The sequence below is a fragment of the Sceloporus occidentalis genome, unplaced genomic scaffold, assembly GCF_023333645.1.
Source record: "Sceloporus occidentalis isolate IW3139 unplaced genomic scaffold, rSceOcc1.0.p SCAF_4, whole genome shotgun sequence".
Classification (NCBI taxonomy): domain Eukaryota; kingdom Metazoa; phylum Chordata; class Lepidosauria; order Squamata; family Phrynosomatidae; genus Sceloporus; species Sceloporus occidentalis.
The window spans coordinates 119398706-119416559 of NW_028316984.1; the positions used below are offsets into that span (position 1 = coordinate 119398706).

Sequence of the window (17854 nt, forward strand, 5' to 3'; positions counted from 1 at the left end):
TTTTTCACCAACCTTGGGACTCACAGTAGCTTAAAAGAATAGTACAATTAAAGACTTTTAATTAAGATTTTATGAACGAAAACATGTTTTGAGTGAGCATACTGCAGAGGGAATGGGGGGGGGATCTATTCCCAATGAGCCTACCATAGCACATGTCACCAAAACTCAGTATGATAACTCAAAAGAGATAAGGTATAGATCTGACAATCACTGTTCTCATTCACAATTACACCAGTGGCCAGAATCCAACAGTATGACTGGAAATTCCACAAGTGCAAAGAAGGGATCGTGCTCCTTCCTTTATCCAACCCCCTGTGAACCCTAAAATCCCATTCCAGAAGGGCTAGGAAAGCTTTTGGAGCATATTTATATTGCTACAGACAGCTACAGAGAAAAAAGGAACCTAAGAAATTCATGCTACTATCACAAACATAGCATTAGATCTAGCCCCCCCCCCCCCCCAAAAAGGACAACCTGTTTACTGACTGAGCATATGAGAATGAGGAAATTAATGCTTTCACAAAATTGCTGTATATGAGAACCAAATATATGTGATGCAGGAAAGGAGATTTCCCAACAGGTATTGAGAAGTGTTCAGACCTTTTCTCCACTGTCATCACACCACAGCTGCTGAGGAAAAGACAGGTACTGTATCCTGTCTTCCTGCTCACCTCAGAAAAGCTAGCAGCAGTCTGCTGGGGGGAGATATAAGTGTGAAATACCAGGGCAATGTGGGGGGGGGGGGGGAGGCAATATAACTTTTTTCACCTAAGGCAAGTCCAGCATTTCTTCCTTAGGGCAATTTGTCCCCAAGTTCACCAAAGAGAACACTGGGATATACCTATATCTCGTATAGCCATGCATTTCCCGTATCTTGTATTGTTTGATGCTATGATACATATATGACTTCAAAGACATAGTCATGTTATTCTGGAAAATCAGTATGTAGAGGGATCATGTAGCACCTTTGAGACTAACTGAAAAAGTTAGTCATTTGGTAGCATTAAGGGCATCAGAGGCATATATGTCTAGTCATAAACAACTATAGAGGGCAGTGCTCATCTCTGTTTCTAAGCCGAAGAGCCAGTGTTGTCCGAAGACAAATCAGGTGGTCATGGGGCCAGCATGACTGCACCAAATGTTGTTAACTTTCCACCAAAGTGGTACCTGTTTATCTACTTGCATTTGCTTGCTTTCGAACTGCTAGGTTGGCAGAAGCTGGGACTAGTGAGAGGAGCTCACCCCATCATGCAGCACTCAGGCCTTGAACTGCCAACCTTCTGATCTTCCGATCCTCAGAACTGGTATCTTAACCACTAAGTCACTTCATCCCAGACCTGTTATTATTCAGTCTTGGGTAGGTGAATGCCCCTTGTTCCTCTAAGAAGTTGGACAATGATTGCTTAAGGGTCACATAGTTAGCATGCCCTTCTTAGTTGGTAGAGCAATTTGATTGGGCAATTCCAATAACGAATGAGATTCTGAAATGCTAACTAGTTTGCAGCCCCTGAGCAGTCGGTATCCAATTTCTTAGACAGAATCATAGAATCAGAGTTGGAAGAGACCACAAGGGCCATCCAGTCCAACTCCCTGCCATGCAGGAAATCACAATCAAACCATCCCCAACAGATAGTCATCCAGCCTCTGCTGAAAGACCTCTAAGGAAGGAGACACCACTACACTCCGAGGGAATGTGTTCCACAGTCGAACAGCCCTTACTGTCAGGAAATTCCTCCTAATGTTGAGGTGGAATCTGTTTTCCTGGAGCTTGTTCCATTGTTCCGAGTCCTAGAAGTTTATCGCACCAGGGTTAAAATGTTCCCCGGTGCATTCTAACATGCCCGCGCGGGGGCGCGCACAGAACATGACAGGAACGCGATTGGGCCAAGAACTCCATTTTACCGTACACTGGAACGCCGCCTTTGCTGCCGGGTGTTCCAATCGCATTCCTGTTGCGTTCCAGAGGGTGCCATTTCTGGGAACTAAGTATCCCCAGAAATGGCGCTCTCTGGAACTCAATGGGAACGCATCCTATAGCTCTGCATTTCATTTTTCTGCCCTAAGTGCAGTACCTTACATTTCTCCCTGTTGAAGTTCATTTTGATAGCTTTGGCCCAGCTTTCTAGTCTATTCCGACTAGTGGAGTTCAGCACCAGAGATTGAGCAATAACAGGTCTGTGATGCTCTTAATGCTACCAACTTCTTTCTTTCAGTTAGTCTCAAAGGTGCTACAAGATCCCTTTGCATACAGATATGACTGTGGCTGCAGCACAGCGCAGAACCAACTGTGTTTAAGAAACAGGCATCTATACTCACATCCCTAGCAGGAGCACTATGTATATGGGGCCCTTGCATGCAGAGTTCCTTCTCCCACACAATCCAGTTACCAAGGCCACCATGGTGCCTTCAGAGACTGGATTTATTTGTCTTTACTCCTACTTTACCACATAACAGCTGTTCAGAGTGACTATTGTATTTCTAATATCTATTCTCAGACTGTTACATTTTGCTCCATCTCCATCTGATGGCATGATTATAAAAGGCAACATGGTTTTCAAATGATTCCTAGTTTGAAAAGATCAGATGGCCTATTTGCTACATCCATGCATTTCTAATTAAAAAATGTCAATGTAACAAGCTATTTTGGCACTGTGAAACATATAACATTTAAGCAGGAAGAACAAATTACAGAAGACAACAGACCTGGACTGCATTTCTTGTTGTGCTTTTAGCTGAATGTGTGGTGGTTGCTGAGGTTGTTGGCACTGGGACTGGGGAGAAGCTGGCACTGGTTGTTGGGACTGCTGCTGTTGTTGCAGTTGCTGTTGCAGTTGCTGTTCTTGGAGTCCAACCTGGCAATGGGATGGCGATCCTACTTGCTGGGGAGATGTGGCTGGTGGCTGGGATGAGTGGTGCTGTGAATGCTGTTTTGGAGGCTGCTGCTGCTGCTGTTGCTTGTACCGTGATAGACTGAAGAAAAGGCCTAAGATGGCCTTTAAATTCCCATTCCTGATTTCTGTAAAGTAATTGTGAAAAAGACATTTACTTCAATAGTCTTTCCCTGCAATTTCTACCAAAGTTCATTAAAACATTACTCATTAAATAAATTAAACATTAGTCCTCTGAAGAACCAAAAAATACAAAAGAGGCTTGTCATCTCTATTTTTTAGACAGAATGTGGTGATAATTGACTATAGGCCATCTCAAACATATACACGTCTAATACCCTCCGAAATGGTACACACACACATTTATGCACTGCAGACAAGGTCTGGTGAGCAGAGCAGTAGCAATACAGAATGACAAGGCCACATTGGGAGCATAAAGGAGTTAGGGAGTCTCAGCACTTAGCAAACTAGCAACCTGCATTTGGCAGTTATGCCAAAGCAGCCCAGTGTATACAGGGTGAATCAGAAATTCTCCTTATATGCAGAAGCTCCATGAGCTTCACATATGACAACTTCCAAACATCTGTCTGAGAGACAGCAAGGCCAACATGTATAACAACACAGTGAGGGCTAGTTGATATGAACCAGGCACCCTTTCAGCACTGTAAAGGTTGTGACAATCCCCTTTAACATGTTGTAGTTAGAATATAATCAATGTGCTACTTAAGTTCCAATACAGTCCATGCCTTGGTGACCCAAACCTTCAGAATTACAGTTTATTTTTTCAAAATTAAGCCCAAACTGTGTAAATAGAAAGGCAAAATATTACTGCCGTTTGTTGAGTGCTGGTTTTAGCTCTTTAAAAGTAAGCCATAAACTATGCTTCAAAGAAGCCCCACAGATGTATTTCTTGTTCTCTTATCTCAGGAGATGGACTGAGGTAATTCACCTGGCGCCTTGCCACTGGACTTTGTACATAAAGGGCACATCTACTTCTTTGTGATCTGCGATTAGTGCAGTCTGAATTACTTCCTCTTACTGCTCCCTTCTGTCCCATGTGCTGTTTAAATACACACACACAACATCTCAACAGTGAGAGTATATAATGTAGTCATTTCAATTTTGGCCACAAAAAGGGTATTTAAAAAAAAACACACGCTGAAAACAAAATACTGCCAGATGTTCTGGTTTTGAAGGCAGGGAGAGTTTCTTCTTTCAGTCTGGTGTTTGGAAGCTTCCATGCTGTGAAGTTCCTTTTGTCTTGGTTGCCTCAATTCCCCTTATCTCTGTTTTTTTCTTTTTTCTTTTATAAAAAACTTTTTTTTTTTTTTTGGTCTAAGATGCAAATCACTCAAATCTTGATTGGGAGGAAAATGAAGCCACACAGTAATCTAACTAAGAAGCCTGGGGCTGAGGCAAAAGGAAGAACCATGTGAAAATATGCCTTCATTATTCAAAAATGGGGGGGGGGGGACTCACAGGTTTTAATGTCATTTCAAATCAACATGTCAGGTGTGAATCACTACATTTTAACCATGTTAGGAAATGTGTGCACTTAATTCAAAGCCCTCTCTCATCCTAACACAGGTTAACTTTTATATCCCATTCAAAGAGGGAGGGGAAACAGAAATCAATTGCTAGACTCCAGTGTTTAGAGTCAAGAATCATATCCTATAGATCTTTGTCTGCCATATAGCATTCTTATACCAGACATGAACATAATCAGTCTAAGAGTGGAAGACATTTAGAAACACAGTATAATTATCCCATTGACATAAGAACCTGGGATTCCCCCAGTGCAAGGTGCTTTAATGCTTAGAACAGGGGATTTTGTTTGCTGGTAATCTACTAGTGGAAAAAGAAAAATCTTTCCTATTTTAGATCAGAGGACTTTGCAGACATGTTGAACTTCCATTTAAGCATTCTGACAGCTGACATGTATAAATGTGTTCTCAAATTCACTGTGATACTTAATCAGCATTGTGGAACAAACTAAAGATCCGCAGCCTTTGCTGTCAAGGTAACTAAGCTACCTTATTCACAAGTAAAACTGCACAGCCTGCAGCATAGCCAAGTTTACGGAAGCTGTCTGCCAGACAAATGACCAAGAAGAAAACAGTCTCACCTGTATGTGCAAATTCAGTCGCTGAGTATTGTGAAGGAGGTATACAGTAGAACAATTGGCAGTAATTTAAATGTCATTTACTGAGGTGGGTTGTACCGGTTTCCTCTTACAAACATGGAATTGAAAGTAAAATATCAACTCGCCACCCAGAGGAGCACATAATTATTTTTCAACGCCAATGAAAATTTGAAAATGAGAATTTTATTACTGACCTAACAACAGGCATAGACAACATTGTTGTTGCTATTGATCTCTTGTATGCTGTTGTTCACTGTTGTTACTGTTGTTGACCTTTCATGTTTTAACTATATATTATTTATTTTACTATGCACTTCTCTTTGAATGCCAGTCTTGCAAAAAGGCAGGGTTATTAATTTAAAAATGAAATAATATAAATAAAATAGCCTTAAAACATACAAAAGATTAGCATAAAAAACAAACTATTAACGCCATTAAAATAATTTAAAACACAATAAAATGTTTAAAAGCAACTTAAAAGTAGTATAATTAATATATTACAACAACTTTTTAAAACCTGTTTTTAAAAAACAGAAATCCCAGAATAAGCTTGTCAAACATTTTTTCTTTTAAAAAAAGGGTCTTTGCCTGCAAGGAGGGGGCCATTCTGGCTTCCCTAGGAAGAGAGGTCCAGACCTGTGGAGGTTGCAGGAGGCATTTTTATTTTACTCCTGCAATTCCTCCAGCAGGCTGCACTGGCATGCTTGACATGACTAGAAGTCATACAACATATCTAATCAATATTTACCAAGATTTTTGTATATGTGAGGGGCTTGAAGAGGTATGAGTACAAAACCACTGCATTTGAATCCAGCTGTTTTGGTCCAGTTCAAGTGTTTTGGGGAGCAGAAAACTTATTCAAACATTTGGGGAGGAATCTGGGGTTTGTTAGGAGTTTTAAGAGTTACATTTTGGGGTCCATTTGCTCATGCCTGGCCTGGGACAGCTGTTGAGAGAAAGACCTATATCACATCTTCATCAGTCATTATTTTGAACGGGATGGAATTGAGAGAAAGGACTCTCTTGAGGATCTCAAGATCTGGTTGCAGATCTTTGTGCCAACTGAAGTTTCTGGATGTTTTTGAAAGGCAGTCCCAGTTGCTGCCACATTTTGATATTGATTGGTCTATGAGCATTAATTAGCTTACTTGCTAATTAGCTTACTTGCTGTTCACCACTATGATCTTTGGAATAGCGGTATATAAATAAAACAAATTATTATTTTATTATTATTACTTCTCCATCGCTGTCATCATCAATAATGAAAAGACCTCACTAGCTTATTCCTGGATGTGCCCTAAAAAACATTTATACTGTTTCCTTTGCTTTAAATCTATATTTAAACTGTTGTTACAGCTTCTTGGATGGGAGACCATCAACAAATATTAGATGCTGTAGGCTTTATTTCAGAGGAAGGAACTAACAAAACCACCTCTTAATATTCCTTGCCTAAGAAAACCCTATGAAATTCATGGGGTCACCATAAGCCAGCAGGTGTCTGAACACACACACACTTCCTTTGTCCTGCTCCTAAAACTAAGTTTAAGTATGCATGAACTAGGTATATATTGTCCCCCTCTTTGCTTAAACATCTTCAGTTCTTCCTCCTTCCTCCCCTGTGGTTAATCTTAGATTTTAAATTTCACAGAGCAGGGACTTTTTGTTGTTAACTATAAGGTGTAGTGGCTCAAGTGGTTAAGATGCTGACTCTTTTGACTGCAAGAGCAGCATGTTGGCAGTTCAAGGCCGAAGTGCTGCATGATGGGGTGAGCTCCTGTCACTAGTCCCAGCTTCTGCCAACACAGCAGTTTGAAAGCATGCAAATGGAAGTAGATAGATATATCACCTATGGGAAGTGACACTCTATCAAGAGAGACTCACCTTCTGCAGACAGTCCCTGTATGTTTATTCCTTTGGCAGCCAAGAAACTCAGGCATGCATCTATGTTTTCAATCTTAAATACAAGGAAAAAAGAGAGATAAAAGAAAATGCAATCACAATCATATTTTTTATTTCATTTGACTGTACATGTGATAGCAACTTGTCATGTAGACATTTGAATCAATCCTCCTACATTGGATGGGATACATATTTATACACAGGGTCACTCACAGAAATTTTATAAGGCAGAAAAAGATTGCTTTTGAGACTTGAGGGCGGATTCCTCTCAAACTGAGTATTTAAGGTCAAAATAGACCTTTTCAATAAAGATAATAATATAATATGACATTTTAAGTTGCAGTTTTTTCTCCTTTGTAGAAAAATATGGTTATGATAAAATATGAATAAAGTTGTGGCAGTAGGAAATAGACAGGTCCCAGCAAAAAGCCAAGAAAATACCCGAAGAGCTATATATTTGTTAACCTCTATAAAAGAATGAAATGTAAAGGGGCTGTGAGATTGTTGTTGTTGTTATTGTTTGAGGGATGGGGTGGTCAGAAATTCACAGCCTCTCTTTGACCCTTCATGCCCCAGACTGATTTTGTTCCATTGGTTTGGGCAAATATCATTGTATTCCTCCAGGTACAGAGGGTCCCTCACATGGGCCTGGGACAGATGGTCCCGAAGCGCTGTGCTGACGCTGATTCTAGGTTTAGGGACCACGCACCAACGGCACGGTCCCTAACCCTAGCACAGCACAGCGGCGGCATCATGGTGGCATCCCATCCACACGGGTGCCGCCATCTTGACGTAAGTGACGTGCAGCATATACATCCACCCAGTGACGGAAAAAGAACCCAGTTTTTCCGGGTTCTTTTTACTCTGGAGGGCTGCTGTGCAGTTTGGCAGCAGAGGCATTCTTCCAGAGGGAAACAGGCCGCCACCAGCCTGCCCTTTTGGGGCAGCCTGTCTGAGCCTTTATTCAACATGACATGCCCTGACCAGTATATAGATAATGGCTTCTACATGTTTGGATCAGCATACCAAATAAGGTTCACACCCTTGTAACAGTAAGTTGACCAAGGTTACCAATCCTTATATTTTACGGTTATTACTGGGACCATAAAGTACACGAAAGTGATCTTAAGCACAACTACAGAACTCTTATTTTAGAGGTGGATTTCATACCATAGATAACTCCCTCTTTTTAAAATGTGGTTTCCCATAGAACTGCGTGCTATTTTTACTCTCACCCAAAAAATACCACTACAAGAATGGAATTAAATATAACCTACCAGTGTTTTTTTGTTACTGTTCGCTGAAAATAAACAGGGGCACCATGTTTGTTTGATGTGAAAAAGTTTCACATTTACTCAAGTGAGACAGCTGGCAGAAATTCCCAGCCAAACAGCCAGTAGAATTCAAGAAAGGAAACTAGAAACCTCAGCTGGAATCTAGAGCATGTTTACTCACATAATTCTCTAGATGTTGTGAATAGCAGCTGATTATTCAGAATGACTGCTGTTTCTCACATGGGCCTCCTTTACATCTGAGATAAATGGAACCAGAAGAATTATGAAATGGACTACATGGGATTTTGGGAGAGTCTTCATGATAGCCACAAGATAAGTTACCCATTTCCTTATTGGAAAGTGATAGAAATACCTATGTTTGTTTGTTTAGCATATTTTTTCAGTAATCTTAATGCAAAAAGTCTCATTTCTGTTTTCTTTTATGCAGTGAGTTATTGCTGCATGTTGATATTCAAATATTGTTTTCATTAATTAAAATGGGATGTAGAAAAGGATGAAGAAAATAAAGTCGATTTTATCCTTACGCGTGTATAAAAATACTCTCACCCCCTTTAAAAAACTTCACATTCAAAACAGGTAAAGAATCCATCCCTCAAGTAAAGAATCTACCCAAATCCAATCCAGTTGTGCTAGTTATTTATTTATCTGATAAATACACTTATATACACTCACAAAGAACTCTACAGATAGTAAAGGCTTTGGACACAGGAAATTAAGCCAAGTTTGATAGTATGAGATGAGAAAACAAATATTAATTATCCAATAAAGAAAGGTTTCTCTGGCTTCAGTTGGGGTCAAATTTCCTCTGATAATCTACAGAAAATATTTAACTAAATATTCATGCTTTACCCTCAAAAAGTTCAAGTGTATATTTTGTACATTTATGTGTATGCATGTGCATGCACACATGCATGTGTTTGCATACTCACACACGGATTTTAAGTTTACCACACAAGGGATGATATTTGACAATAAAATGACAAAATATTGCCATTAAATATATGTTTTGTTGTTGGCTAGACCCAAAACTATATTTGGTCAAATACAATTTAATAGAAAACTAGCCTTCTTAAGATGTGCTCACAGGCTTATAATAGCAGCCTATAAAGATGTGCACTGAGAAAAGCACAAGTAGTAAAATCTTTCTAGCTTAGTAAGGACATCTGGCAAATATCACTAATCGCAACAGAAAAAAGAAATCTCTAAGTATGGTTTGTGAAGCCTCTTCTTGGCCCTCAGTACTACCATTATTTATATCACATTGAAAATTAAGACACTCTGTTGAATCAATTCAGTCATCTCAGATACCAGAGTATAACCATCAGAAATATTGAGAGTAAAGAGTCCAGAAAATCCAGAAATTAAATATACAGTCCTCCCTCTGTTCTCACGGACTTGGGATCTGCGCCCCTTGATTATCCGCAGGGGTGAATGGAGGGAGTTAAAATGGGGTGCGCGCCTGTGGTTGGTGTGTGTGCCCGTGGTGCGGCCTGTACGCCCCCGTGGGAGCATGCCTCCATTCAAGCCAAAAGAGCTTGAATATGTGTGGTTTTCCATTTTTGCGAGTGGTGGTGGTCTGGAACAGATCCTCCGTGAAAACAGAGGAAGGACACTATATATGTCCAAAATAATGACATGATCCAAACAATATAATCACAAGGGAATAAGGAACTATAAATGAACAGCAGTATACCCAGTATTTCCTTCAGCAGTCCTGGGAATCTTGATGCCTTTCAAAAAGTTGTTGAACTAACTCTTAGCAGCCATTGCAAAGTCAATGATGAGGGATGCTGGGAATTATAGTCCAACAGAAAACAAAGGACTGTATGATTCCATACTCCCAAGAGTATTTCGACTAGAGATAACTATGAGGTCAAGCAGCTTGGCAGCTTGGAGCAGCCTCTGGCCACTCCAGCCCCAGTCGTTCTCCATTTGGTGCAGGACCACGGTCCTGAATGGGGCGCTGGTAAGGAACACTTTTTATGCGTTCCTGTACGCCATGCCCCCAGATCAGCCCAAAACCCATGTGTTTTGGACCTATGTAATTGTGACCTCCAGTTCTCTGTGAAACATAAAACTTAACCTCTTGCACTCTGAACCTAGCTAATGCACTTGGACATATCAATTCTTCCTTTGTCATTCCAAAAGCTCAGAATGTGACCTTAGGACTTAGGTCAGAGAAAGTAGATTTATAAATAATCAGGGATGGTTCAGAATCAGGAAGCCTTGAGAGGTTAAGATGGAATCATGCTCCAAAATTCCAGGCTAAATAGGGCTGATCTATGCACTACTGCAACATCACAGATAATAAAATCTGTTTAGTGGAATTGTCATGTGAAGCTCACATGTTCCTGATCCCATTCCTTCCTTTGATTTCCTCACAGTGTTTATCTTCACTTTGCCCACTGATCCTTCTTTTGAATCCTGAACTCCCTTGGACTGCCTCTCCAGGTTTGATCCCATCCTGCCTTTCAGCAGGCCCTGAAATCTTTGTTGTTGTTGTTAACTTCCTTTGTGGCAATCTCGACCCATGGCGACCCTATGGATGAGACATCTCCAAGCCACCCTGTCCTCTACTGCTCTGCCCAGCTCCTACAAACTCATATTCATTGTCTCTTTAGTGAAGTCCATCCATCTAGCATGTGGCCTTCCTCTTTTTCTATTTCCCTCCACCTTTCCTAACATTACTGTTTTTTCCATCATGACTTCTCATGATGTGTCCAAAGTATGATAGTCTAAGTCTTGTCATCTTGGCTTCTAGGGATATTTCTGGCTTGAGCTGCTCTAGGACCCATTTGTTTGTCCTTTTGGCTGTCCATGGAATCATCAGCACTCTTCTCCAGCACCACCAAGTACACTCTAAATTCTGACCAGATCTGGCCTCAGTTCATGCAGGGCATTTTGTATAGGAGGCCGAATTCATAGGCCTTGCTAGCAACTATTTATTAATTGTTTAACTAATAAACAGACATCATGCAGACAATTTGCAAGAAACTGTACCAGTGGGTACTAGGGGAAACGTTGCACTGAAAATATTTACTACATCTTGATTCACATTTCAATTGAAGGTTGGGTTTAAAAGATCATCAATGTTAATTCAAGTTTTGGCATTAATTGTAGCATCCTTTATATAAAGCCCATGATATCCATTGTCCTCTTGAATTCTATTTTTGTACCTCTCTCAATGAGCACAACCTAACTGTTAGCATCACATTTCTTCTTGAGATCCTGTTTTACTTCATAACATTTGAGTAGAGTCCCCAAATATTTTTACAAATCACAAAAGGGCAGGGCATCAGTGAATGTTTGCTCTGTATCTTAGAGACAGGCAAAATACCATCTGTTGTGGCAGTTGTCATGGTATCATTTTCCTAGGAATACCTAACAGGACAAGTTCATGTAAATTATCCACGGATGGGGTGAGAGGGACCTGAACTGCTGCCTCAAGGAAACACAACAACATTTCATGTAAACAGTGGCAATGAAAACTATATACACCATTAAACAGTACTGTTGACATAACAGCCTCAGGTATATGTGCCCAAAGTATCTGTTAAATATATTTACTTTTTAATAAATGATACCCAATAAAAGTCGTTGAAACAGCCAGTACAACACTGGTCAGCAAGTTGTTTCACAATTATTTTCTAAAATGTTTCTACGGCTAAAAAAAACCCCAAACCCCTGTTAGGCCACTTCATGTGCAATTTATAACAGATAATATGACTCAGATGTGCCAAAATGAATCTCAAAGCCTGCCCCCTAAAGTTTAAGTTTCTATTGACAGTTTCCATCAATCAGGATGCTACAAAGAAGGTACGGTCGTGGAAAATGTCCAGCTATGTCCTGCTATCTTATGTGGCACTCAGGCCAAGACTACTCCAGGTGACCTAACTTCAAGCTGAGTTGCAGAGTAACATATCTGCAGATTCACAGAGTTGGAAAGGGCCCCCATAGGCCATTAAATCCAAGCCTCCACTCAATGCAAGAACTTCAGCTAGGGCATCATGTAGCAGCTGTCCAGCCTCTTTTTGAAGACATCTAGAAAAGGAGACCCCAACACCTCACTAGGTAATTGGTTCCATTATCAAACCACGCTCACGACTGACAAGTTCTTTCCAATGTTCAATTGAAATCTGCCCTCTTGTAATTTAAAATCATTAGACCTAGACCTACCCACTGGAGCAGCAGAGAGCAAGCCTGCACATTCTTCTCTGTCACAGTCCATTAGACATTTAAGGAGCGCAATCATCTTTCAGTTTTCTGTTCACCAGGCTGAACATGCCCAGTTCCCTCTTATCATTCTCGTTGTAATTCTCCAAACCCACACAAACGTCTCTATATTTTTCTTAAAATGAGGCATCCAGAAATGAATGCAGTACTCCAGTGGGACTATTACTTCTCTTGATTTAGGCTACACCTGCACTGCAGAAATAATGCAGTTTGACACCACTTTAACTGCCGTGGCTGAATACCATGAAATTTTGAGATCTGCAGTTTTGTGAGATATTTTGCCTTCTCTATCAGGGAGTTCTGGTTCAACTACAAATCCCAGGATTCCATAGCACAGAGCAATGGTATTTAAAGTGGTGTCAAGTTTCATTATTTCTGCAGTGCAATGAAGCTTTGGAAACTATGGTACAGTGGGCCCTCCATATCTGCAGACTTGCCATCCGCAGATTTATGCATCTGCGGATGGCAAGCGCACATTGTGGAGGGGGAGGAGGAGGAGGAGGAAGAAGAAGAGGTGGCAGGAAGCCAATGTGGAAAAGGAAGAGGCAAGAGGAAGCAAGAGGAAGCCATGGAGGAAGAGGAAGGAAGAAGCGGGAGGAAGTCATGGCAGCAGAGGAAGCTGCAGCAGTGGAGGAAGCTGCAGCGGTAGAGGTCTCTTGCCACCTGTCACCACAGGTGAAAGCAGGGAGGGAAAGAGGATATATGAGGTGAACTCCCGTTGTACCCATTGGTGGCACAGCTGCATTGCCATGCCACCATTGAGGACAATGTGGATTTTTGTATCTGCAGGGAGATCTGAAACACTCCCCCCACGGATACCAAGAGCCCACTGTACAGTACTATTAATGCAGGCCAAAATATTATTTGCCTTCCTTGCTGTAATATCCCACTGCTAGGTATGGTACTCAATAATCACCAAATTATTTTCACATGCTAAGCCAAGTATTCCCCATTTTATTCATGTGCTTTTGGATTTGTGACCTAAATGAGAAGAGAAGGACCTCCCCTGAGGATCTCAGAGCCTGGGCTGGACTTGATAAGGATTTCCTCTACCACATCATCTAGGTCACTGATAAAAATTTTGAACAATGATGGCTCCAAGACAGACCAGGTCTAGGGCTGGACAATGCAGAGCAAAGGAGCACCAAGTGATCCCCCAGTCAGAATTAGATGATGGGAACAATGACAAACAGAGCTGGTCCATCAAGGTTCATTGGGACTGGGGTTGCATTTCACAGCATCCTTTGATTTCTTCTTTGTTAACAAAAAATACTATAAACAAGGTGGCCAACAGCATGTCAGTTATCATAAGTTCTTATTTTTACTTTACAAACATGCTCTCTTTTTCTACAACAGAATGAAGTCAATGTGAAGCAAATGTAAAGTCATCAGAAGCAAACTCCCATTCATTCATGTTATGAAGATGACATCGTTAAAATTCAAAACTATATATGCTCAGGGCAATTCCCACCCACCCAGTTTAATCAAGGTTGGCCAAGGTCAAAGCATCAAATCTTAGCATGCTGAGGTATGGGACAATGTTAATTGTTAGTTTCATAACTAATGTAATACACATGGCTGTCTAAAGCAGTGAACACAAGATTAAAATTATTTAACAGCACCCGTGGAAGCAGAGACTTCTCTACTCATCCTCTTAGTCACAGTTCATGATCCGACTAAAGATGAGATTGATGTCATAAAGCTTGACATTATATACTCTTGAAAGAATGCAGATATGTGAATCTACCCTATAGTATGCATGTACAGAAAGAAATATGCAGATCTTGGAAACTTTTTTTTTATAAAGATAGAGAAGATATCTGAAGATAGAGGCTCCTCTCTCCATAACTGTCATCCTTCAGCCTGTGAGGGAGAGAATAGGCTGGCCCAGTTCCATCAGGGCTAGCCTGAAGATAGAGGCTCCTCCCTCCATAACTGTCATCCTTCGGCCCGTGAGGGAGTGAATAGGCTGGCCCAGCTCCACCAGGGCTAGGCTGAAGATAGAGGCTCCTCCCTCCATAACTGTCATCCTTCAGCCTGGGAGGGAGTGAATAGGCTGGCCCAGCTCCATCAGGGCTAGCCTGAAGAAGAAGAGCCCTCCCTCTAGGCCATCTGCCTTGGTCCAGGCATCAGAGGAAGAGAAGAACAACCGGACTTCATCCCCTTTCCCACCACCATTCCCTTCTCCTTTTGTGTCGTGTCTTGTAGGTTGTAAGCCTGAGGGCAGGGAACCATCTAATTAAAAATAATAATTGTAAGCCTCTCTGAGAGCCATTAGGGCTGAAGGGCGGGGTATAAATAACGTAAATAAAATAAAAATAATAAAATAATAAAACCTCAATCTGCAGAATCCCACAGCCAGCAAGGTCACTTTTAGCCAGTTGTTGACCAGAAAAGTAACTTTTCTAAGCTTTGGAAACATGTAATGTGTGAATCAGATCCCAGTTGGGAAAATCTAAACTTAAAACTTACATTGTTTACAACAAAGTTAGTGACATTTCTTAGATTTCTATCCAAGCCAAGCCAGCACACAGTCCAAAACAAACACAAGACAGTTTGTTGATTTGCCAAGAGGAGATTCTGTGTTTTCTTTTATCTTTGAACAAATCTGGCAGCCAGTTCTGCTTTTCAACAAGCCTGCTATTCCTCTTGTTGCAGAGGGTAACTTTATAGCACAACACCGGAAGAAAAGATGAGATGTGTACTGAAACCACGTTTTTTCCACACATTGACAGAAGCAGCATCAGAAGTAGCTTAAAGGTGGCCAGAATCATTACATTATTTTTAATTTCAACACAATTCTAATCTATATATTGCATATCCATACAGATGGGTAACTACAAGCAGAGCAAAACATTCAAGATAACCAGTAACAATTAGATTTTTTTGCCTGCTACTATAAAAATCAGTTTCTCTAACTTTAAAATAGTCACCATCTCTGTAATGTGTATTTTTTTAGTTCTATAAGCTTGCATCATGATCTGACATAAAAGTGCCATCCAAGGCATTATTAATATATAATTCTTATAGTAAAGTAATAGTACAGCTAAATACAACTGCTTCAGCCCAATCTGGCAGGATGCTATTCTCCATAACCCTCATAGAAATGAATGGGGACTATGGAAAGCATTACTTTATTTTGCAGATGACACTCATCTCAATGAACAAAACACATGTCTATAGCTTGTGACCCCTTAGACAATGAGTATTGGGTTGGTGCAGTGGGCTGATTTCTGTAATGAATATTCAACTTAGTATGAATGTATACACAGCACATCATTGGTTATTTATGCAGAGTGTACACAGTGTTTTCCCCTTCCATTTATATAGCTAATGTATGGCTGGAGGAGTGTAATGGCTGTACTATCAGAACTGTCATACCACATGAAGAATCTGGGTTATATTGTTGTTGTTGTGCCTTCAAGTCATCTCCAGTTTATGGCAACTAAGGCGGCCATGGGTTTTTCTTGGCAAGTTTCTTCAGAGGGGGTTTGCCATTGCCATCCTCTGAGGATGAGAGAGTGTGACTTGCCCAAAGTTACCCAGTGGGGATCCGAACCCTGGCCTGCAAAGTTATAGTTCAGTGCTTAAACTACTACACCACAGCGGGTCTCTATAGCAGTGTTTAAAAAAAGAAAAGATATCTTGTTCTACTGTTTCTGTAACCAAAGACAATTATCTTTGTTTAGACTGTACCATGTACTACCATACTGACACACTGAATTTGCCATGATGCTGATTAACTCACATTTCAACCAAATGATAGGTGTGCCTGTATTACACAATTATTTCAACTTGATAGCACTATAAGTATCATGGCCCCATCCTTAGACATCATAAGATTTGTATTTTACCAAGGTTCTTACTATTCCAGCTGGATAAACTGAACTACAGTTTCTAAGGTACTGTTGTTTAATTCTCAGCCCCTCTTCTCATTCTACTTTGAAAACTCTAGAGGAATTTCTGGAGGACTTGAGGTTTCTTCTTTCTTATGAAATGCCCATAATCATAGAGATTATTAAATTTCCAGGGGGGAAAAGCTCAGAAATATGGAACAGCTACTGAAAGCCAATCTTATCCATCCCTGCCAGTTTTATTTCAGTTTCTTTTTTTGTTTATGTGCTGCTCTCTGGGGGAAAATAATCTTCTTTCACTCCCTTTCATGGACATACTGCCAGAATCTTTTCCCTATCTGTTCAATGTGAAGACATTATTTAAACTGGAGATTAAAAAGCATAGCTTCCAAGAAAATGGAGAATGTCAATGTCTAGTGTAAAAATGCAAGCTGAGTTTAAATGGAACAGTGTAATAATCATATAATATTAAAAATACAGAGTAGGGGCTAGGAAAGTCTGCCTGAACGTGCTGGAGAGTCTGGGTTGCAATCCTTCAGCAGGATGTATTCATAGAATAATAGAGTTGGAACAAACCACAAAGACCATTCCAGTTCAACCCTCAGCCATGCAGGAATACACCATCAAAGCATTCCTGACAGATGACCATCCAGTCTCTGCTTAAAAACCTTCAAAGAAGGAGATTCCATCACACTCCAAGGCAGTATGTTCCGATTCTTTTGTTTCCCATCTGGGTTCATTCCACCACAGCGTGGTAGGGGTATGTGGCTCAATGGGCTGAGCTGAGATTCATGACAAGTGCAATCATAGCCAGCTGGCTTCTAACTGGTGCTACCTACCCACTGGGCACTGTGAGCTGCCACTACCTCTGTTGTGGCATTTGCTGCTGTATGAACATTTTCAATGGCAGGAGATAGAGCTCTCTGGAGTGTCCATCCATGCTTTACTGCTTACACTTACACTATAAGACATTATAGGGAAAATGGACCCAGAGAACTATGTTGTTACTGCTCTGTTGCAACGGTGCAGGGACGTAGCCAGGATTTTGGGAAGGGGTGGTGGTCCAGACTAAGTGCCACGATTATAATGGGGCTTGGGTGCAGCAGCGCAACAGAATGCACCATTCATTTTATCTAACAGAAGGAGAGGTCCGGACCCCAAGGAACCCCCCCCCCTTGGCTACATCCCTGAACAGTGGCAAACAGTAGGGATAGTTTGTAGTGTGAGAGGGAGGCTGCTCACCCCTGAATTTCACAATGGAGTGTCCCCTTATCTGATCGTAACCCATCTCTACCAAATACTATTGGGAAATTACTTTAAATTTACTTCAGTTTAAGTAAATTGCCTGACTTTGTGACAACAAAAGCAACCAAGAGTCCTGTAGCACATTTGTGGATTAACACATATATTATGGTGCAAGTATTCAGGAACCAATCTGATAATGCAGGCTGGCTCACAAAAAATTATGCATACTAAATATGATTGTCTAGTTTAGACTCTATAAGGTGCCACAAAACAGGTTAATGCAAATAATACTCACAA

The 17854-nt window shown here is 40.8% G+C and overlaps 1 protein-coding gene across 3 annotated transcripts in view; it reads right to left on the bottom strand.

Moving 5' to 3' along the window:
- NAV2 (neuron navigator 2) overlaps nucleotides 1-17854 on the bottom strand; it is a 352842-nt gene that overhangs the window by 216119 nt on the left and 118869 nt on the right. For all 3 annotated transcript variants that reach the window (XM_089521370.1, XM_089521369.1, XM_089521367.1), the window contains exons 4-5: nucleotides 6913-6985; nucleotides 2704-3016 (exon numbers count right to left, since the gene is read on the bottom strand). In XM_089521370.1, coding sequence (XP_089377496.1) covers nucleotides 2704-3016; nucleotides 6913-6985 — 386 coding nt within the window. The remainder of the gene's footprint in view (nucleotides 1-2703; nucleotides 3017-6912; nucleotides 6986-17854) is intronic.